The following is a 23,307-nucleotide window of genomic DNA, read 5'->3' as shown; positions in this document are numbered from 1 at the left end:
CTATTCTGAGACGACAGAATAGGACATCACTTCGTCTGGACTTGGTCAGTGATGGCCAGTATCCTATATGTGGCTTAACTATGTGGAGTTTATTAAGGATTTCAGAGTCCCATTTATGCTGCCAGTAGGTTCTGAGTTGTTTCCGTATGTATGGCTTTAGGTCTGAGACCGGAACGGCTGCGGACATGTTGCAAGCTTTTGTGTCTAAGGAGGTAGCAATTCGGTCTGCCAGGACGTTACCTTCAATACCTCTGTGTCCAGGCACCCAGCATATCGTTACATGTTGGCCAGAGGCATAAATAGTACAGAGGAGAGAGAAAAGATCTGCAATTACTGGATTTGTGTGGTTGAAGCATGACATCAATGTTTTCACAACGCTTAATGAGTCTGTATATGACCGCCTTACGTAGCTTTAACTGTTTGATGTGTTTTGCAGCCGACCATACTGCATACGCCTCTGCTGTAAAGATGCTTGTTTGAGGGTGCAGAACATCGGACTCGGAAAAGGATGGGCCGACGGCTGCGTATGACACGCCAGCATGTGATTTAGACGCATCTGTGTAATACTCTGGACAAGGGTATTTAAATTGTAATTCCAGAAAATGCATATGAATGTGCGCCTCTGGGGCGTGCTTCGTTACCTCCACAAATGACGTGTCACATTCAATGGTTTGCCACAACCACGGTGGAAACGGCTTGGCAGAACCCATTAGTCTATTTTCATGAATATGAACATCCATCTCCTCGCTCAGCTTTGTCACACGGATCGAGAATGGCTCTCTGGCTGTGGGTTTGTTGTGAAAGAGTGTTGCAGAGGTCATATCGTTTATGGTGGGATAACAAGGATGGTTTTTGTTAGCATGTACTTTCAGAAAATAACTAAATGTAGAATATGACCGCTGCAAATCGAGCGACCATTCATTCGATTCGACATAGAGGCTTTGAATCGGGCTCGTCCTAAAGGCGCCGGTGGCGAGGCGGATACCAAGATGATGCACAGGGCCCAGCATCTTGAGAGCACTGGGTGTAGCTGAGTGATACACAACGGCAGCGTAGTCTAAGCGCGATCGTACAAGGCTCCTGTAGAGGTTCATGAGGCATTTCCTGTCACTTCCCCATGTTGTATGTGACAGTATTTTCAGGATGTTCATTGTTTTGAGGCATTTAGCTTTCAGATACTTGATATGAGGAATGAAGGTTAGTTTTGAGTGGAGTATTATGCCTAAAAATTTATGTTCAGTGTTGAGTGGTATGTGTTGTCCATGCAGCATAATATCAGGATCTTGTATCAAGCCTCTCTTTCTAGAAAAAAGTACACAGGAGCTTTTGGAGGGGTTTAGCTTGAAGCCATTTTCGTTTGCCCATTTTGAGACCTTGTTCAGTCCGAGTTGGACTTGGCGCTCGCAGACAGCAAGGTTACAAGACTTAAACCCTAGTTGCACATCGTCTACATATATTGAATAAAACATTGAGGATGGAATGACTTGGCGGATGGAATTCATTTTCACAATGAAGAGGGTGCAACTAAGCACGCCCCCTTGTGGCACACCAGTCTCTTGAGTGAATAGCCTGGACAGGGCATTGCCCACTCTAACACGGAATGTGCGGTTAGTCAAGTAGTTTTCTATCATATTTAGCATATTGCTGCGTACGCCCATCGCAGATAGGTGCCGGAGGATTCCGAATCGCCATGCTGTGTCATAGGCTTTCTCCAAGTCCAGAAATACAGAAAGAAAAAATTGTTTGTGTATTAAGCCTCTCTAATATTTGCCTCAATGCGAACAAGGTGGTCTATTGTTGACCTACCCTCCCTGAAACCACATTGAAGGGGGTCAAGTAGACGGTTGCTTTCCAGGAAATAGATTAGACGCCGATTTACCATTTTTTCATATAATTTACACATGCAGCTTGTTAGTGCTATTGGCCTGTAACTACTGGCTAATGCGGGGTCTTTGCCTTGCTTATGAATTGGGATGACAATCGCTTCTTTCCATGAGGATGGAATATGCCCAGATACCCACATGGTGTTGTAAAGAGACAGAAGTGTGTTCAATGTTTCTGGATGCATATTCTTGATCATTGCATACATTATGCGGTCACCAACTGGTGCTGAATTGCCGCAGGAACTGAGAGCAGCCTTCAGTTCAGCGAGACTAAACGGACGGTTGTAAGGTTCATCTGCTGCGCATTTTCGTTCAAGGCGTTCTCGCTCTATGCGTTCCTTGAACTTTAGGAAAGTTGGCGCATAGTGTGATGCACTAGAAATATTTTCAAAATGTTTACCCAGGAAGTCTGCCTCATCTTTCATGGTGTCGCCTTGAGCGTTTACTAAAGGAAGCGGTTGTGTTTCCCTGCCCTTTAATCTGTTCACCCTGTTCCATACCTTACCCTCATCCTTGTACGAATTGATACTAGAGATGTACCTTTCCCAGCTTTCTCGCTTAGCACGTCGTCGTGTTCTTCTACCCTGTGATTTTGCCTGCTTGAAATTAATGAGGTTCTCCGCAGTTGGAGAGTCACGAAGCAGGTTCCAAGCTTTATTTTGTTTTTTCCGTGCCTCTTTGCATTTGTCATTCCACCAAGGTAAACGATGCTTATTAGCAAGTCCGTTAGTTTGTTTTATGCATTCTTCAGCGACGTCAATAATAAAAACTGTTAAATATGCCACAGCATCATCTATGTTTAGAGAGCTCAAATCATCGTACTGTAGATATGTAGTCTCCTGAAAGAGTTCCCAATCCGACGAGTCGATCTTCCATCGGGGAATCTGTGGAGGGCATTCAGCGCGTTTTGTTAAAATTAATAGAATAGGAAAGTGGTCACTTCCGTACGGGTTTTTCAGGACCTGCCAATCAAGGTACGGCATTAGAGATGGAGAGGCTATGGTTAGGTCTATTGAAGAATATGATTTGTGTGTAGTGCTATAAAAGGTGGGTTCTTTTTTATTCAGAAGAACTGCACCGGTACATAAAAGAAGGTCTTCTATAGTACGCCCTCTAGCATCACAGCGCGAGTCGCCCCATAGCGTATTATGGGCGTCCACATCACCTGTTAAAATGAATGGTTCCGGAAGCTGATTGACTAGAGTTTCAAGATCCCTTAGTTGCAAGCGATGTTCGGGTGGTATGTAGAGGGAACAGACCGTAACCAACCTGTCGAATAGAATCGCCCTAACCGCTACTGCCTCAAAATTAGTTTGAAGGTGGAGGTGTTGGCAAGCAACTGACCTCTGAGCTATAATAGCCACGCCACCAGACGCGGCATGGCCATCGTCGCGATCTTTGCGGAATAATGTGTATTGTGTTAAGAAGTTTGTATTTGATGTTTTCAAGTGTGTTTCCTGAACGCAGAACAGCCTGGGATTAAACTCTTGTATTATTTCTTTTATGTCATCTAAGTTGTTTAGAATGCCACGGGCATTCCAATCAATAATTTGTACCGCCATTTTATTAGGATGAGAAATGTTCTGTGTTCAGGTGTGTTGTGGTGTATTTTAGGTAACAGGACCATCGTCTGGCCCTGTTATGGGTTTTTTGTTTGTTTTGGCGAGCTCAAGAGCGCCACGCCGGTTTTTTGGCACCAAACGTGCCGGTGTTGTGTCCATTGCCTCCTGGGAAGCACTGGACGCCCGAACGTGCAGGCTCCTAGTTTGTTTGTCAGACCTCGCCTGGCGAGGCGTGGTCTTGAGGCCCGACGTACCCGGGGTGACCGGCCTCTGTGTCTTGGTGGGTGGCGCAGGTTTAACTGCTTCCACCTCGGGGGCAGGGGATGCCACAGCCGACTCGCTGTGTGCGGGCTGGGCAGGTGGCGCAGGCCGGTGCGGCGCTGCCCCCTGACGCGTCGCATCGGCGTACGTTGTGGTGTGGAATGGGGAGCACCTTTTTCGTGCTTCCTTGAAAGAGATGTTTTCGTGTACTTTTAAGGTGATTATTTCCTTTTCTTTTTTCCAGTTGGGACAAGATCGGGAGTATGCTGGATGTTCACCTTCACAGTTTACACAGTGAGGTGTTGCTTCACATTTTTCTGAGGCGTGGCCTTGGGCTCCACATTGCGCACATGTAAGTTTACCACGGCAGCTCTGCGATCCGTGGCCAAATCTTTGACATTGGAAGCATCTTCTTGGATTAGGAATGTATGGTCTGACAGCTATCTTTGTGTATCCAGTTTCTATTGTTTGTGGCAGATCGCAAGTGGCAAAGGTGAGGATCAGGTGCTTTGTAGGAATTTCTTTATTTTCTCTTCGGATTATGATTCTTTGTACGTTAGTTACATTTTGCTCTTTCCAGCCCTCTAACAGCTCTGTTTCGGACAGGTCGATGAGATCTGCATCCGATACTACACCGCGTGCTGTGTTCATAGACCGATGGGGTGAAACGGTAACAGGTATATCTCCAAATGCCACAAGTTGGTTTAGTTTGCTGTGCTGTTCTTTATCATGGATTTCAAGGAGGAGGTCCCCGCTCGACATTTTGGTGACCTTATAGCCTGGGCCAAGTGCATCAGTCAAGCCTTTAGCAACAAGGAAAGGAGATACGGTTCTAGCTGGTTTTTCTGTTTTTTCACTGTGAACAACTTGGAATCGGGGAAAAATTTCTTTTGGTTTGAAGAGGCTTAGGATTTCATCGGTGCGTCCCCTCTTTTGAGGGTGACGATGAAGCAGACGTGGAAAAGCAGGTGTTCCCATAATATTTTGGACATTTTCGGCGGCAATGGCGGCCACCCACCATGGAGCCCAACAGGGGGACGCTGTAGCACTTAACGTGTAAGGCTACAGACGCCAGCCGTGCATTGCTGCTATAACCTAATATAACATACCCAAGGGAGGGCAACTACACAAGGTTAACCCTAGCCGCCTAGAAAAATTAGGAAGTGACGGAAGAGAAGAGATGATAGGATAGTAAAAGAAAGAAGATAGGAAAGAAAAAGATTGAAGAGGGGGACAGGAAAAGGCGACTGCCGATTTCCTCCAGGTGGGTCAGTCTGGAGGTGCCGTCTATGTGAAGCCGAGGCCGAAGAGGTGTGTTGCCTCCGCCGGGGGGCCTTAAAGGTCCAAACACCCAGCATCCGCTCAACCCCCAGGATCCCCTTTTCCCCAGACACGGCTAAGCCGCGCACGGCTACACGCGGGAGGGTCCAACCCTCGTGTGCTCGGGTCCGTGGTGTCGCAACACACCAAACGCCTGCTGACGCAGACGCCCCTGCGGGGGACAAGTGGTAATGTTAATGTATTATGGATGATGTGACTTGGCTGTAAAGTGGCCTAAAAATAGTCGCAGTGAAGTGCGTAAAATCTACGTGCTATGAAATTATGGCGATGACTAGTGACGAATACTATAAACATTAAAATCCATCGTAGAGGAATGATGCAAAATATAAAATATATAAGATGGTAAAATTACTTGGAGCACTGCTGCCTCGCCAGACAGCCTCAACGTATACCTCGCGGGACAACGCATTCCGGAGAAGACCACCATTCGGATCCTGGGGATGTGGCTTCAATCCAATCAACGGTGCAATCATACTCTGACACTGCTGAAGACTGCCACCATGCAGGTAGCCCGTATGATCAACAGAGTATCTAGCAAGAGACACGGTATGAAGGAGAGCGACACACTTAGGCTAGTCACGAGCCTCGTGGTTAGCAGAGTGGTGTATAGCCTTCCCTACCACAAATGTATCAAGCAAGAAGAACAAGCGGACGCCATACTGCGAAAGGCGTACAAAACTGCGCTTCACCTGCCGCAGCGCACATCGACCGAGAAACTGCTGGCCCTAGGACTGCACAATACCTTCAGTGAACTAGGCACATGCTCTCAGGCACGTAGGTTGATGCAGACCCCCACGGGAAGGGTGCTCCTGCGAAGATATGGCGGCGGCAACATGATTCAAGAGATCGAACGTACCGAGGCCATTCCGGACAAGTATCGCAGTACACTGCGAGTCGCACCGATACCCAAGAGTATGGACCGGAACCTGCACAAGGCGCGTAGAGAAGCAAGAGCGGAGTACGTGCAGAGAACCTTGGCGAACAAGGACAACACAAGGTATACGGACGCGGCAATGTTCGTCAAAGAGGGAAGACACAACAGCAGAGCAGTGGCGTCGGTGGTTAATTCGGACCTCAAGGAGATCACCAGCATATCACTACAGGACTGCACGGTAGTCGAGGCCGAAGAGGCAGGTGGCTCTGGCAGCACTGGAGGGCTATCGATCTGGCAGGTCCCTAACAATAATAACAGACTCTCAAGCAGCATGCCGTAATTATACAAACGGCAGAATTGGGCGCAGAGCACGCCACATACTCTGCTCATGCGACCCGGGAAACAAAGTTCAGCATACCATAATCTGGGTACCACGGCACACTGGCATAACAGGGAACCAAGAGGCTTATAGGATAGCTCGAGGGCATACCAACCGGGCGTCCGACACATCCAGCCTTGAGGAACCCGAGTCAGTACCCATGGGCTACTCAGATATCCTAAATTATTATAAAGGGGTCAGACTGAAGTACCCACCCCCGGATAAGGATCTAAGCAGAGAGGATGCTGTTGCATGGCGACAACTGCAGACGGGTACTTTCCCGAATCTAAACCTTCTGAATAAAATTTTGCCTACACAATATGAGGCTAAGTGCCCATGGTGCGGAGAGAAACCAGATCTGTACCACATGTCATGGGCCTGTCAAAATATTGAGTCCCCAACTATCTATAAAATTAAAAACCCGAGTGCGGAACAGTGGGAGAGTATGCTTTCCAGCGTAAGCTTGAACGGCCAAAAGCGCCTAGTAGAGCGAGCTCGCGGGTTGGCCATACTCAGCGGAGCCTTGGACTAGGGCACCAACCCTGTGATTGCGGACAGAAGAATCCATCAGAAGATGGAAGAGGCCGTCTGAAGCCGCGAAGATCTCTTTTCTAGAGCCCAATAAATGTTTTCCGATCCGATCCGATCCACTGGGCTTGTTCTAAAGGCGCCTGTGGACAGGCGAATTCCTAAATGGTGGACAGGGTCTAGCATCTTTAGAGCAGTTGGTGTAGCCGACTGGTAAACTATGGCTCCATAGTCTAGTCGTGTGCGTATGAGGCCTTTGTACAAGTTCATGAGACATTTTCTATCACTGCCCCAGGTTGTGCGTGAGAGAACCTTTAAGATATTCATTGTTTTCATACATTTGTTTTTAAGATACTTTATGTGCTGTATAAAAGTTAATTTCGCGTCTAAAATTATGCCTAGAAATTTATGTTCCCTGTTTACAGGCAGGCGCTCATCATGCAACACAATTTCAGGATCAGGATGCAGGCCTCTTTTTCTAGAGAAAACGACACAGGTGCTTTTTTGTGGGTTAGTCTGAACCCGTTCTCATCAGCCCATTTGGAGACCTTGTTAAGACCAAGCTGGACCTGTCGCTCAAAGATTGCGAGAGAACTTGATTGAAATCCTATCTGCACATCGTCAACATATGTTGAATAAAAGATGTTATGTGGTATGTGTAGACGGAGAGAATTCATTTTTACTATAAAGAGCGCGCAGCTGAGCATCCCGCCCTGCGGCACTCCAGTTTCCTGTACAAATTTCCGTGACAAAACATTGCCCACTCGAACACGGAATGTCCGATTTGACAGATAACTTTCGATAACATTGAACATATTTCCGTGTGTACCTAAGTGTGAGAGGTCTCTCAATATCACGAACCGCCACGTAGTATCATAAGCTTTCTCCATATCAAGGAATACAGATAAGAAAAACTGCTTATGGACAAAAGCTTCACGGATACGTGCCTCGATGCCTATAAGATGGTCACTGGTAGATCGACCCTCCCGAAACCCGCACTGGTATGGGTCGTGCAAATTGTTTGATTCGAGGAAGTGTAGTAGGCGACAGTTAATCATTTTTTCGAAAACTTTGCAGAGGCAACTTGTTAAAGCTATGGGTCTGTAGCTTGATACAGAGGAAGGATCCTTTCCTTGCTTTAGAATTGGGATTACAATAGCCTCCTTCCAAACAGAGGGTATCTCGCCGGAAAACCATATAACGTTGTAAAGGTAAATGAGGGTTTTTTGTGTTTCGGGGCGTAGTTGTTTCAACATCTCATATATTATGCGGTCTGAACCTGGGGCGGATGTATTACAACAGTTCAGTGCTGCCTGCAGTTCTGCTATGGAGAATGGTTCGTTGTAAGCCACACTTTTATCACATTTTCTTTGTAACTTTTGCTGTTCTATTCGCGTTTTGTTCTTTAGGAAGGTTTCGGAGTAGTGCGAGGAGCTCGATATGTATTCAAAATGTGCACCCAGAGAGTTGGCTTGATCTTCCAGGCTTTCTCCATGGCTGTTTACTAAAGGTAAGGAATACGTTTGTTGCCCGTTAACTTTCTTCACTCTATTCCAGACTTTTCTCTCATCTGTGTAAGAGTTAATGCTTGAGATAAACTTTGCCCAACTCTCTCGTCTTGCTTGTCGGCGCGTTCTCCTCGCCTGTGATTTGACATGCTTAAAGCTTTCCAGGTTTTCTGCTGTTGGCGAATCGCGAAGCAGCGCCCATGCTTTGTTCTGGTTCCTCCGCGCTTGCCTACATGCATCGTTCCACCAGGGAACACGCCGCTTAGAACCAGTGCCGCTCACTTGGGTAATACACTTAGAGGCGGCATCCAGTATAAAAGCTGTAAAATATGTGATAGCATCATCTATGGTTATACCGGACATCTCAGTCCACGTCATATGAGTAAGGGCTCGGTACCGTTCCAAATCGGCTGATTCAACCTTCCACCGGGGGACCTGCGGGAGAAGTTGATCTTGTTTCGTCTTACTTAAGATTATTGGAAAGTGGTCACTGCCATACGGGTTATTAAGCACACTCCATTTAAAATAAGGTAAAAGTGTCGGCGATAAAATGCTAAGATCTATGGCAGAATATGACTTGTTAGCCAGGTTAAAATACGTAGGCTCCTTTGTATTTAAGAGACATGCTCCAGCAGAAAAAGCAGCTGTTCAATGACGCGACCTCGCGCATCACAGCGTGAATCGCCCCACAAACTACTGTGTGCATTAAAATCACCAAGAATCAAACAGGGTTCCGGGAGCTCATCTATTAATGATTCTATGTCTCGTCTGTGAAGGTGATAATGTGGTGGTATATACAAGGAGCAGATGGTTATGAGTTTACTTGAAAGTACGGCTCGAACGGCCACTGCCTCAAGGGCCGTTTCGAGCTTTAAATGCTGACACGCTACACTTCTGTCAGCAATAATGGCTACACCGCCAGATGATGCGACAGCATCCTCGCGGTATTTGCAAAACGTAACATACTTTCGGAGAAAGTTTGTGTGTATAGATTTTAAGTGTTTCCTGTAAATACAGCACTTTTGGATTGTGTTTGTGGATGAGTTCTTGCACATCATCAAGGTTTCTGAGAAGACCTCTGACGTTCAATTGAATTATTTGTGCATCCATATTGGAACTTAATAGGTGCTGTGTGTACAGAAACAGAACTAGTGATTATGGAAATTACAGAGATTAAATTACAGAGCCCTTTCGAGGCCCTGTAACGGGAGTTCTGCCCTTTCTGGAGCGTTCGAGGGAGCCTCACCGCTCCTTAGGCGTTTGGTGCGCCTTGAGGACAGGTGTTGTGTCCATTGCCTCTTGTGAGGCGCCGGACACGTGCTCTTGCGAGCGAGAAGTTACAAGAGAGAGCCCTGCCTTGGAGGGCAAGACCCCTGCGCCCACCAGCCCAGAGGTCGATGGGGCACCCTGCGGGATTTGGCTGCGCCGGCTGTTGCCTGCGCTGGAAGGGGCCGGGGAGGTTGGGGCAGCCTCGGCTGCGCCCACCTTCGGGATCGATGGTTCCCTCGGCTGTGTTGACGGAGCAGCGCTAGGTGCAACCGCCGCGGGGGCAGATGGCGTAACTGGCGACTCACTGCCTGTGGGTCGGACAGCCGCCGGAGGCCGTTGTGACGCTGCCCCCTTACGCGCCACATCGGCAAAGCTGCTCTTAGACAGGTATGACACCCGCCTACGTGCCTCTTTGAAAGATATGTTTTCTTTGACTTTGATTGTCACAATCTCTTTTTCTCTTTTCCAGGACGGGCAGGAGCGCGAGTATGCGGCATGCTCGCCCTCACAGTTGACACAATGTGGAGTGGTCTGGCACGTTTCGGAAGAATGTTCTTTGTCACTGCACTTGGCACATGTCAGCCGGCCTTGACAGTTCTGTGGACTGTGGCCGAACCTTTGGCATTTAAAGCATCTAAGAGGATTGGGCACGTATGGCCTAACACGGAGTTTGATATAACCGGCCTCGATGGACTCGGGGAGGACACTAGAACCGAAAGTGAGTATCAGGTGTTTCGTCTTGATCTCTTTACCATCTCGCCTCATCTTAATTCACTTAACATTTATGACATTCTGTTCACTGAAGCCCTCCAAGAGTTCGGCTTCAGTGAGCTCTAGCATGTCATCGTCCGAGACAACGCCGCGGGTAGTGTTCATGGTACGGTGCGGGGTTACTGTTATTTGGGTCTCCCCAAATGAGACAACTTTCGGCAGTTTCTCGTACTGCTTATCGTGGAGCTCCAAGAGAAGATCACCACTTGTCATTCTCGACGCCTTACATCCTATTCCAAAACCTTCAGTTAAAGACTTCGAAACAAAGAACGGTGAAATGTTACGCACTAGTTTGTCTGGGTTTTCTGAGTGGATCACATGATATCTAGGAAAGCTCTGGACTTGTCCGAAAAATTGAAAGAAATCTTCGGTGCGCCCTCGTTTCTGAGGGCGATCAGGTAGTTTAGGAAAAGCGTTTTCCATAAGTACAGTTGGGTTTTCGGCCGCGATGCCGACCACCCACCATGGAGCCCAACTGGGGGACGTGACAGAAGTTCCTGCAAGGGAAACCCTGCCAACGCCAGCCGTACATCGCTGCTATAACCAAATACAGCATAGCCAAGGCTGGCTAGCTACACAAGGTCAACCCTTGCCGCCGGGAAACTAGGAAGTGAGGAGAAGTGATGAGAAGACAGGAAAGATGAAAAAGGCGAGAGAGAAAGACGAAGATTAGAGAGGAGGACCGGAAAAGGCGACTGCCGATTTCCCCCGGGTGGGTAAGTCCGGGGGTGCCGTTTACGTGAAGCAGAGGCCAAAGAGGTGTGTTGCCTCCGCCGGGGGCTTTAAAGGTCCAAACACCCGGCATCGGCTCAACCCCCAGGATCCCCCTTTCCCCGGACACGGCTAAGCCGCGCACGGCGACACGCGGGAGGGTCCAACCCTCGCGTGCTCGGGTACGTGGTGTCGCAACACACCAAACGCCTGCTGAAGCAGACGCCCCTGCGGGGAATTGGCACAAAGTACTTCTTTCCTAGTGCAACATGAAACATGGCAGCAACGCGAAAGTCCGGCTTTTATTTTAAATATTAGATTAAATATGAAACGGAAACATCCCTTGGCCCACCATAGTCATGACAAACTTGACGGAATCAGTACATATGATCGGCACTCTGTGCTCATGGTCACTATCAGGAAAAGGATCGCACAATTTTCATAAAACACACCTGAATGATCGCAGCCGCCGCATCCTGTGCATTTGGACGATCAGTGTGCATTGGTAGGAACGAGGCAATATGCTTGCTAGCCATCTTTTGTGCTAGGTGTATCAAAACGTCCGTGCAAGCGTGAATACGCAGACGAGGCAAGCAAGTAAAGCGTAATGAATGCGGATTCAAACACAAAGCGCCAAAAGCGTGACGCAGGATTCCACGTCGCTCATTGGCTGCTTGCTTCCTCTCGTTCTCGCGAACATTGCGGATCGCCTATTTCGTGACGTAAAGAACAGACCGCCTCCGTTCAATTTCGGAACGCGTACAAGATCGCCCCCACAATGCTAATAATAATGCGCTGAATTGTTTTGGTAGGTGATCAGGATTTCGAAAGTCAGGGGCGGAGAGTATATTGAGAAATACAAACAGGAAGGCCCGAGTTTGCGCGTTCTATAGGCTGCTACCCTGCAACGCGGACGGAAATTATGAACGACAGAGGGTCAGAAGAAGACAGTCACGTGAAATTTGAAGCGAGTACGCCGGCGGTCAACAAAAGCTCCGTGCAAAAATTTTAGCATACGAGACGCATTTCAGCATATCTCCATCTGCAATAAGGACAGAAAATAGCGATCCCCGACAATGGTCTCGCGTTCAGGTTTGCCAAACAAGATTGACAGTTCCACTGAGTATTTTAGGTCCTATTACTAAACTACGCCATTTGAAAGGTTACCTCCATATAACGAACTCAAGCACTTGCTGGTTGCTGGTTCAGCTCACCTAGGTCATTCAAAAGCCTTGTATCCATTATCATAGAGAAAAGATACAAGATTCCTAGTTATTTGCTACGATCAACATTAATGAGGCCACATGCATTAAACTGTCCCCACGCTTCACCTCTGACATTGTGCCCATATCCATTGAATGGGGATTTGGTATCACGTACCACGTTTGACATTGGGAAATACTGAAGATAACAGCAGTGTAACGCTTTCATGCACTTGTTAAAATTTTGTTTTCTAAATGCTGCAATTTATCTACGCGCAATTAGCATTGCATTTGAATTGGCTATAGTGCTCGCCCTTTCTCATAGTAAGTCTGTCCTCGGTACAAATTATTGTTCACCCAGGAAGGCGTTCGAGCTGAATGCCTCACCGTTCGTAAAAAAACAAAAACAAATAAAACTTGAAACCTTCCTGAGCGTTCGCATATGCATAATATATTGCATCGCTGTAATAAACAAACACACTTCGAACTTATCCCGGATAATACATGACCGCTAGAAGAAAAGAATGGTTCAGTAATTCTTTGCAAAATTGGTAATTATTCAAATAAAATTACGTTACACAAAACATGCCCCCACAGTTTCAACAAATATGAACTCGTGCTAACAGTTCCACTTCTTGTTTAGGTGTTCAATTATTGCACGAGCCACGACAATTATTTAGCTGAGCTAGGGCATGCTTGGCGCACAAGCGGCTAGTCACTCGTGTATTCGAGACAATAAGAATAGTTGTTTTCCATGCATTACACTAATAAAACGGTTGGGTAACAAACTACGTAAGCGACGAACGAAGGCGCGCCGTAACAATTGGGTTTGTCTTCTTGAGCGCTCAATGCATCATGTTAACACTAATGTACATTGGAACGTGAAAGTCAACAGCTGAGAAAAGAGAAACGGGCGTGACGTGTAAATACGCACTCCAATAAAAAAAAAAATTCGCCCACAGTTCATTTTCAACGAGAGGGATTTTCTCGTAGTCGCATGGCTGATTTGAATCCACACAGAATGAGGAAGTGTTGCTTAAAGACGTATTCAGTCTTCTCACTCACATGTCTGGCAACTGTACACACGTTGGAAGCCGTTCCACTTCCATCAACGAGAACGGATTATTGTTTAGCTCATTCATGTCAACTTGTACTCCGGTAACTAAAACGCGTTTTAAATATCAAGTCGAGTCGCGCCTTCCAGCATCTGCAAGTGACCGCATATATTGACAGAACAAACGCACCTGCATATCACGGCAATGTGAATGACAACGCACGAGCGGTGACCTTGGCATGGGACCGTAACTTTTGATGGTTCAAATAACGATATATCCTTGAATATTCAAGACAGATTGTTCCTTTTTATTGCAACAGCGTGTAGAGGCTCGTTTCGCAGAAAATCCGGTGTCGGCGTTATCGGCTTCTGTTGGCCGGCAGTTAAATTCCCGATAAAGGCAATAAATAGACGATAACCTGAAAATAAAATTGCGGGCCGGGAGTTCTAGCCCAGGAACTATGGGTTGCAAGACCAGAACGTTAACCCCTTCAGCCACTGTCGGTCGATAGCGCGCACGGTCTTAAACGGGGTTCTATATGAAAAGGAGAGTTCGAACGCGCGACAAGCGCGTGCATTCGATGCAGCGTCCACTTCCTCTTCCATAGGGTCCCGCCAACAACAACCTCCCATGATTTCCATTGCCAAGGTAGGATGCTTACGCTTTCGCGTTCCACTCTTCAAGGGAACATTAACGTCTTCAATTGTTGTGCTAGCTTTGACATACTCACCCACGTTCATACTCATGTCTACTCACGCTTACTAACTCAGCTTTGTACTCTATTTCACTAAAATTCACTCCGATTCATACCGTCATTCACACTCATTCAGACTCACCTCAACTCGCAAGCACTCCCTCACAGTCAACCTCACCAGCACTCACTAACCCACGTTCACGCTCACCTCCAATCACCCACATTCACCCGCACCTGCACTCACACTCACGTTCACCCTCATCACCTGCACTCACTCACAAGCACTCAACACGTTCACACTCACTTGCACTCGCACTCACAGACACTCCTCACGTTCACAGTCGCCTCCACTCACACTCACTGGCACTCACCTTCACTCAGACTCACTGGAACTCGCTCGCACTCACACTCACTTCCACCTTCACTCACTCACACTCGCACTCACCTCCGCTCACACTCACTGGCACTCACTCGCACGCACATCCACTCAGGCCTTTGAAATTACTGCGAGTGAGTTTGAGTGAGTGCACTCATAAGTGAGTGTGCCGACTTATGCCTACGGGTAGAGGTATACAGCTTCTTGGAGGCATAACAGCAGCGCCAAATGTGTTTTTGTGTTTTTTTGGCGCAGCTGTTATGCCTGCAATAAGTGACCAATCCGCCTAAGAACTCGTTTTACTGAAGTATGCAGCTTCACTGTAAAACATAACATGAATGCAAAGAAAAACATTGAAGACAAATAAAAAGCGCTGCACGGTTCCATTATTTAGCCCTCGTTGAGAAATTACATCTATGCAGAACTAAAAAACGCTGGAAGACCTAACTAGCCTGAAGATAATGAAGGAAGGGCGCCATTCTTACCTGTCACACCGTGCGTGGTTCAGGAACTGCGCTGCTCGGGCTACGAAGCCAGAGTTTCGCCGCGATGCGTCCCACAAGGCGACCCAGTACGCCTCAGAATTTAACCACATCCAATAGTCCATGGCGACCTTGCACAGCGTGTAGTTCTTCAAGATATCAGCGCATAGACCCTCAACGAAGGCGTTCGATGCGAGATAACTAAACTCCATCAAGATGAGTTTTCGGATAGTCGAGCTCCGCCTTAGCGCGTCACCAAGCATCTCGATATTCTGCCTGCTCTCCACAACAACACCAATGGCAAGCTCAGCAATGCTCTTGTTGAGCAGAAGCGATCTCGAAAGTGCCGGCCACCACTCTATTAATTCACGCGCAGCGAATTCCAGCCTAAAGTTTACGTGCAACTTTCGGAGCGTCGTAGTCATTGCTACGTATTCAGAAAAAGCAGAAAAAATTGTGCAGTCCCAGTTCACAATTATCAGCCTCAACTCTTTCAAGCGGGGAAAAGTGGAGAGCTGTTGGAAAAATGGCAACTGTCTATCTTTTGCCGTATCCGATACCTTTAGGCGATGTTCGCAAACAGCTTTGCAATCGGCAACAGTCAACTCCTGGGAGATATGGGGAGCTCTGAAGTTAACCTTCTCTACACAGCCACTTTCTTGAAGGGCTTCGAGGACGCCAGGCAAAAGGCGGTATTTTTCTTCTTCAACATCGATGGTCACCATCTTGAGACTTGTGTGCTTCGACAAAACACGGAAGAAAGGCCCCCAGTGCTCAGCACACCAGATGCTGAAACTCAAGGTCATATACTGTAAGGTGTCGTTACGCGCAATGGCGTCTTGTAAGGCAGTAGTGTTGGACGGCATCTCAAAGCGTAATCCGTACCGCGCAGCCGTTTCTGTCGCGCTGGTGCCTGTTGACAGCCGAAAGCTTCTCAAAACTCTGTTTTCAGCAAGAACTTTTGATGCAATCTCTACGCTCTCAAAATCTAATGCGATATTCTCGACTTGCAAGCTTGAGACTGACCGGTTCTTCACCATACCTTTCAATATCCATGTTAAGGAATGGCTAGGTAAGAAAATTGGAGAGACCACTCTCAAATTTTGTAGCCGGGCGTCACCGGTTAGAAATTCAAAGAACAAAGTGGGATCAGCGCTTATTACCCTAGCGCTTAACGACAAATCACGGAGCGTCGAGTTCGTACTCAGTGCTGTCAAGAACTGGCGCGCTTGCGTGGGTTCTATGCCTTGTGCGAAGGTCCAGTCGAGTACAGTTAACGTAGTCGTGCTTCGAAGAATAGCAGAAACGCTGCGCGAACACAATGAGGAGTACTGATGCGGGAACTCAAGTTCCTCCAGGCATTTCAAAGACGAAACGATCTTTAAAATCTTTTCTACTTCCTCGGATTTCAGTTTCCCGAATGAGCGATATTCAAGAACGACGGACTTCAATGAATAATTTCCCTCGAGGGTTTCGCAAAGCACCGGCAAGCACAAATGAGCCGTTGGTCTAGAAGCGAACATGCGCCCAAAGTGGATTTGTGCGACGCAGTGGTGGGTACTAAGAAGCCAGTACAGGACCGTGGCTGCTTGACGCAGTTGGTCTATCGGAGGCGCTGAAACGTTGCCAATGTCAATATTGATCAGACCCAGTTGCCTCCCGGTTTCTGGTAGCTCGCGCAGCTCCAGCTGAAGCGGGCGCAGGAACTCGTTCCATACGCTAAGGTTGGCAACAATCTGACAGGTTCTGTCTTCTGAAGCCGTGCACGGCATGCGGTAGTCGATGAGCTTCCCGGAGAAAAAGCCCCTGGCGCCTTCCAGGTCAACCAGCAAGTTCCTGACATCCGCAGTTCCAACAAGACTTGAAGCACTCCTGGAGTTAGCCATTCTGTCTGCGCAAAAAAAAAAGGACACTTCTTTAGGGAATTATCATGGTGCGAAGCATTATACAGGGTGTCCGGCCAAAGTTTAGCCAGAGTTTAAAAATATGCGAGTGCCACCTAGCCGGACAGAACCAAGGTAACGTTGTTTGCCGTCGCTTGGAGATACTCAATTTATTTATTTTTGTCATCCCGCCTGATTAGATTAGTCTTAATTCATCAACTTCTCAAATATTATAATAGGGTGAAAAGTGTGAATAAGAAAATTTTGGAGCAACATGCAAAACTCCCGATACAGATTTCTGTTGCTCTGTACGTGCTACGTAAAAGTGTTTTTCCGGGCGCGAAAAAAGCCGCGAATACGCGCAAGGTGCCTCGCGACTGCCAGTCGCGCGGCAATTCGGAGCATTTGCAAGCTAAGCGTTCTTGTCTTCCGTTAGTTTAGGGTGGTGGTGCCTGTATCTGGCTGTTCTGGCGCATGATGGAGAAGCAACGCTCACTTTACTTAGCCGAGGCATGTTTGCAGACCGAGTGCAGTAGCAGCTGTGGAGCGTCGAGCGGCCCCCGGTGGCCAATCACTGCACTTATGAGCGCGCATCTCAGCCCTTGTAGCGCATGAAGGGGAAGGAACTTCGCACATTAGTTGCCGCTGATGCCGCCTTCCTGCCCAGAGGACCCAGGGCCTGCGACTTATTGTACGGTCATGTGACTCCCCTTAAGTGCAGCGTTGCTACACAGATAATACAGATTGGCTATTTCCAAACTTCTAGGTAAGCTTATGACTTCACACTCCTCAGAAAACCAAGAAATACATTTACTGTAAATTTCGTTACTCAACTACTGCGTTTATGATCCTGGCATTATTAGGTCTAGTTTAAGACTGCACCATATTTTAGCGGGATTAGTAAGCAGAAAGTTGCTGAGAGCTTCCTAAATAAAAATTATAAATTCTGAGGTTTTACGTGCCAAAAACACGATCTGATTGCGAGGCACGCCGAAGTGTGGGGGACTTCGGATTAATTTTCAGCACCTGCGATTCTTTAACGCGCACCCAAATTCACGCTACACGGACGTCTTCTTATTTTCATGCTTTCTTCTACCCCCCTTTGCCATTAGAACTCCGCTATTCGTCAAAAGCTTTCAAGCTGCCCACACTTCACCTTTCTGTCACTTGACATCACAAAACCGCGACAACTCCCCTTGTGAAGGCGACGTATAGGCATTCCAGATGCATTAAACGAAACAGAATTTCTTTTTTTTTTCGGAACACCCGCAGACTGCCCCATTCTAAAAAGAACAGAAGACGTCTTCCTACCGATCGATCGTTTTGGCACTGGCTGTGTAATGAGCCGCTAGGGAGAACGGATTTATTTGAATGTAATATAAATTTTTACGTGACAGTGTAACGTTGCCGAGACCTTCCGGCACATACACATCACTCTGCTAGCTTTTCTTCCCCGAGCACCCAATTTAGCGACATTTTTAAGCTTCCGTTGGACGCCACCGCGATTTTAAACCAGCCATCGCAAGCTAAGCAAGATGAAGCTGGCCAATCCAGGACGCCGGCACCACACACATTATCCGGTCACCTACTTTCACTGCGCAGTCCTGGATTCTTGTCAGCAAATTAGATAAGAAAAACCGGTCAAAGTAAGCAATGCTGTTAGCGTTGAAATCAAACTTTGACCCCCCCTAAACGAGGAGAGCGCTTCATTCAGCGGTTCAAAAACGCTGTGGGTCACAAGCTGAGGCTTACGTCAGCGGTTATGTAAATTGGATGTCAGAATATCCGAATAAAAAACGCATAGGAATAGTTTTACGTTATAAGCACCCCCAGTTCCAAACGAACCGTCCGACACAGTTGGGTCACTGCGTATATCGCGCTTGGTATGTGGCACTCGGCCTGTGCCGCTCCTCAATCAACCTTTTAGATTGATTGTTTAGATTGTTTGATTTTTACATACATTAGTTAGTTAGTTAAATGGGGGTTTAATGGCGCAAAAGCGGCTAAGGCTATGCTGCGCAAAACACGAGGTGTTCTAAAATACAGTTTATAAAGTGAAAGACTATGTTAAGAACCTATATTTTATGTAAAAATCCAGTGTCTTCTAGAAATTTACGGACGTCACATAATGGGACTAGCGGATCATCACCTAAAATTAGAGCGGGGTGTAACGGTATGTGTAGTTTATACAATTTGTGCAAAAGTGTTCGTCTATGTGTTTCAATCTGCGTGCATGTGAGTAATATGTGTATAACTGTTAGTGGCTGTTGACATTTCTCGCATGTTGGTGTGTCTTCTTTCCTAAGTAGGTAATTGTGTGTGAGGTGTGTGTGCCCAATGCGTAGTCGGCATAAAACTACTTCGATGAACCGCTCCTGATGATAGCATGACTTCCACTCCCCAACTATGGGTTTCGTGAGATGTAGCTTGTTGTCGGTACAACGGTCCCATTCGCGTTGCCATTTTATCGTTAAGGCTTTTCTAATTGCGCGGATGCTATCTTTATATGGGAGTGTTGTGTTTGTAATGTCTTTGTGTGCTGCCATCAATGCATATCGATCAGCTGCTTCGTTACCCGGTATCCCAACATGGCTTGGGACCCAGCTGAAACGAATTGACCTCCCGTATTCGTTAAAAGCCACCATGTTTAAAATGTCTCCAATCAGGGGTTCACACTCAGATTTCAGATGTAGTGCCTTCATTGTGCTTAAAGAATCTGTATATATGACTGCATTTGTGTGTTTATCAGCGATAATTTTTTTAACAGCAACCCATATAGCGAAAACTTCGGCCGTGAAAACAGAGGCGTGTTGTGGCAATCGAATACTTTTTTTCCCAATTTTCCGTTATGACCCCCACACCCACGTGTTCTTTCGTTTTGGAGCCATCAGTGTAATATTGCACGTTATTTTGATATTTGTTCTGAAGTTCACGGAATTCTTGTGTAATATGTTCGCGTGGGGTGTGTTTCTTCTTTAAATGTGTTAATGTCCAGTCACACAGCGGTTCAAAGTCGTGCCATGGAGGCAAACGCTTTGGCTTTGTGGCAACCTGGAGCAGTTCGCGTGGAATGTTGTAATCCCGGACATAGTCCTCATATCGCAGGACAAGCGGCTTAATCATGTTCGGTTTATTTGTATAGTGTAGGCGTGAGTTGCATTGTGTGAGGATGTTGTAGCATATGTGTTGCGGTGATGACTGAATCTTGAGTATATAAGAGAATGAGAGTAATGCTCTGCGCTGCTGTAATGAGGGTTCGTTACACTCAACGTATAAACTTTGAATAGGTGACGTTCTGAAGGCGCCACTGGCCAGTCGCAGTCCAAGGTTATGTACTGGATCAAGTCGTTGGATGTAGGATTGTCTGGCTGAGCCGTAAACAATGGAGCCGTAGTCTAAAAGGCTAGGAACAAGAGACCGGTAAATACGTAAAAGACACGTTCGGTCGGAACCCCAGTGCTTATGAGATAACACTTTGAGGATATTCAATGCTTTATTTGCTTTAATCTTCATTGCTCTAATGTGGGGAAGGAAGTTTAGTTTTTTGTCGAAGATTACACCCAAGAATTTATATTCTTGTTTTACCTGTAGCGCAACATCATTCAACTTTAAATCCGGGTCTAAGTACAACCCTCGTTTTTGCGAAAATAGCACTGCAACAGTTTTCTGAGTAGAGAAGCGGAAGCCATTTTTCTCAGCCCACTCCATTAGTTTATTTATTGTTATCTGGAGCTGCCTTTCACATGCTGGAAAGTTTGAAGCGCGGCAGGCTATTTGCAAGTCATCGACGTATATGGAGTGCATAACAGAAGTGAGAATGACTTTGTTGATAGAGTTCATTTTTACAATAAAGAGTGTTGTGCTAAGTACGCAACCCTGTGGCACGCCGTTTTCTTGGATAAACGTGCGCGAGAGCGCAGTGCCCAGACGGATTTGGAATGTTCTGTTGGATATAAAATCTGCGATACAGTTTAGCATTTTGCCACGGATTCCTAGCGCGGCGAGGTCACGTAAGATTCCAAACCTCCACGTGGTGTCATACGCTTTTTCTAAATCGAAGAACACTGCCAGGCAGTGCTGTTTGTGTACGAATGCCTCACGTATTTCATGTTCAAGTCGGACGAGGTGGTCTGTCGTTGAATACCCTTTTTTATAGCCGCACTGATGAGAATCAATGGAGTTCCGTATATGAAGCATGAAAGTTAATCTGGCATTTACGATACTTTCATATGTTTTCGCCAAACAACTTGTCAGGGCAATGGGTCGAAAGCTGCTTGGGGATGTGGGGGATTTACCTGGTTTTAGAAATGGCACAACTATTGCGTTTTTCCAACTTTTTGGCATGCTTCCGGATTCAAATATTTTGTTAAAAAATTTAAGGAGAACATCTACGGATGCTTGGGACAGGTGTGCGAGCATAGAATAATGGATCCGGTCCGGACCTACTGCAGTTTTCTTGCCAGTACAGAGAACCCTGTTAAGCTCTTGTAACGTAAATGGAGCGTTGTATTCGTCCCTTGACATACAAGTAGTTGGTAGTTTCTCTTTTTCTGCCGAGAGTTTGTATTTTAAGAACCTGTTTGTATAATTAGCCGAGCTAGAGACGTTATAGAAATGTTCCCCAAGTATATTCGCTTGTTCTTGTAGTGTTGTCTGAGTGCCTGAAGGTGTGAGTATGGGTATCGTGTGAGATGAGTAGTCCCCCTTAAACTTCCTGACCTGGTCCCACATCCTCTTGGATGTGACGGTGCTATTAATTGTAGATACATATTTTTGCCAAGACTATTTTTCCGCCTGTCTCCGAATAAATCGGGCTTTCGCTTTGGCTTGTTTGAAATTGAGAAAATTGTTTTGTGTTGGGTATCTGCGTAAAATTCCCCAGGCCTTGTTCTGCTGCTTTTTTGCTACGGTGCATTCACGTGTCCACCAAGGATTCAGGTTTTTCCGAACCACGCCAGAAGATTGCGGAATGGCCTTTTCAGCTGCAGAGATTATGCAATCCATAAACTTTTCATTAATTTCCTCAATGCTTAGGTCTGTTAAATTAAGTTCCTTCAGCCTGGCACTTTCTGTAAAAACAGTCCAGTCGGCCATTTGTAACTTCCAGCGGCGTGGTTTGTGATATATAATGGGTAGTGTTGATGGAAGGTGGATTAAAGCAGGTATATGATCACTGCCATATGGATTCTCCAGTACGTCCCATTTAAGATCGCTAAATATATCCGGAGAGCAAAACGCTAAATCAATGCAGCTAAAATTATGTGAGCTCGTTGAGAAATGAGTTGGCGCACCTGAATTTAAAAGACAGATGTTATTAGTCAAAATAAAATCTTCGATAAGTTGTCCTCTTTGGTCATTCTTATCGCTACCCCAAAGAGTACAGTGAGCGCTGAAATCTCCAACTAAAACAAAAGGCTCTGGCAGCTGGTCAATTAAATTTTCTAAATCTCGACTTGTGAAATGGGTATGGGGAGGGATGTATAACGAACAGATGGTGACAGTCTTAAAAGTTAAAACGGTGACAGCTACTGCCTCAAAGGCAGTATTTAGTGAAACGTTCCGTGTAGGAATGCCGCCTTGAACGACAATAGCGACACCTCCTGATAGACGACTAGAGTGCTCGCGGTCCTTTCTTATGATTGTAAAGCCTTTAAGAAAATTTGCATGCTTTGGTCCTAGGTTCGTTTCTTGAAGGCAGAATGCCACTGGTGATAACTTATTTATAATGTCTTTGATGTCACCTAGATTGTGAATTAGGCCTCTGCAATTCCAATGAATGATGAAAGCCATGTTATTGGGATTGAAAAAAAACGTGTGTGTGAGCTTACGAGTTGTAGGTGACATGTATTTAAAAGCTGATTACTCTTACGAAAGGCGGTAACCGTTCAGGTTACCTTTCCTTTTCTTAGCGAAGGTATAATATGCTTATCCTTCTGTAAGCGCTCCAAGGAACGCGGGTCTTTTGGCGTCAATGACGCAGGGGTTTTCGGATCAACCTCCATCGCCTTTTCCGAGGCGCTGGACGATCGAGAGCCAGGCGCCAAGACACGCGTCTCGGGCCGTGGAGTGCGGTTCAACTTGGGGCCCTGCGGCACTGTGGTCTGCTGGGCCGTCTTCGTTGCTGATGGAGCAGCACTGGCTGCAGCCACCAAGGGGGCGGTTGGGGTCTCTACAGAGGTACCGGACGTGGACCCTGTAGATTCCTGAGGCCGGTGTGACGCTGCCCCCTGCCGCGTCACACTGGCATAGCTTGCTTGAGGTAAGTGCCCTAGCCTTTTCCTCGCTTCGTAGAATGAGATCTTTTCCTTTACTGTGATTGCAATTATTTCTTTTTCTCGTTTCCAGCAAGAGCAACTCCGCGAGTAAGCGGGATGATCGCCCTTGCAATTGACACATTGTGCGGGAGCATTGCAGTTGTCAGATGGATGGTCGTTGGCACTACACTTTGCACATGTCTCCTTTCCTCTGCATGATTGTGATGCATGTCCGAACCTCTGGCACTTGAAGCACCGCCTCGGGTTCGGTATG

At 46.7% G+C, this 23,307-nt stretch overlaps 1 protein-coding gene across 2 annotated transcripts in view; it reads right to left on the bottom strand.

Annotated features, from left to right (window-relative positions):
* LOC126529183 (uncharacterized) overlaps positions 1–23,307 on the bottom strand; it is a 100,758-nt gene that overhangs the window by 33,664 nt on the left and 43,787 nt on the right. The window contains exon 2 of one of the 2 annotated variants that reach the window (XM_050176782.2): positions 14,900–16,787. In XM_050176782.2, coding sequence (XP_050032739.1) covers positions 14,900–16,782 — 1,883 coding nt within the window. In that variant the 5' untranslated portion in view covers positions 16,783–16,787. The remainder of the gene's footprint in view (positions 1–14,899; positions 16,788–23,307) is intronic. The other variant, XM_055069670.2, reaches the window with a different exon arrangement.

This window comes from Dermacentor andersoni, chromosome 8 (assembly GCF_023375885.2).
Source record: "Dermacentor andersoni chromosome 8, qqDerAnde1_hic_scaffold, whole genome shotgun sequence".
Lineage (NCBI taxonomy): Eukaryota > Metazoa > Arthropoda > Arachnida > Ixodida > Ixodidae > Dermacentor > Dermacentor andersoni.
The sequence above is the reverse complement of the archived record's forward strand: the minus strand, read 5'-3'. Positions and strand labels throughout refer to the sequence as shown.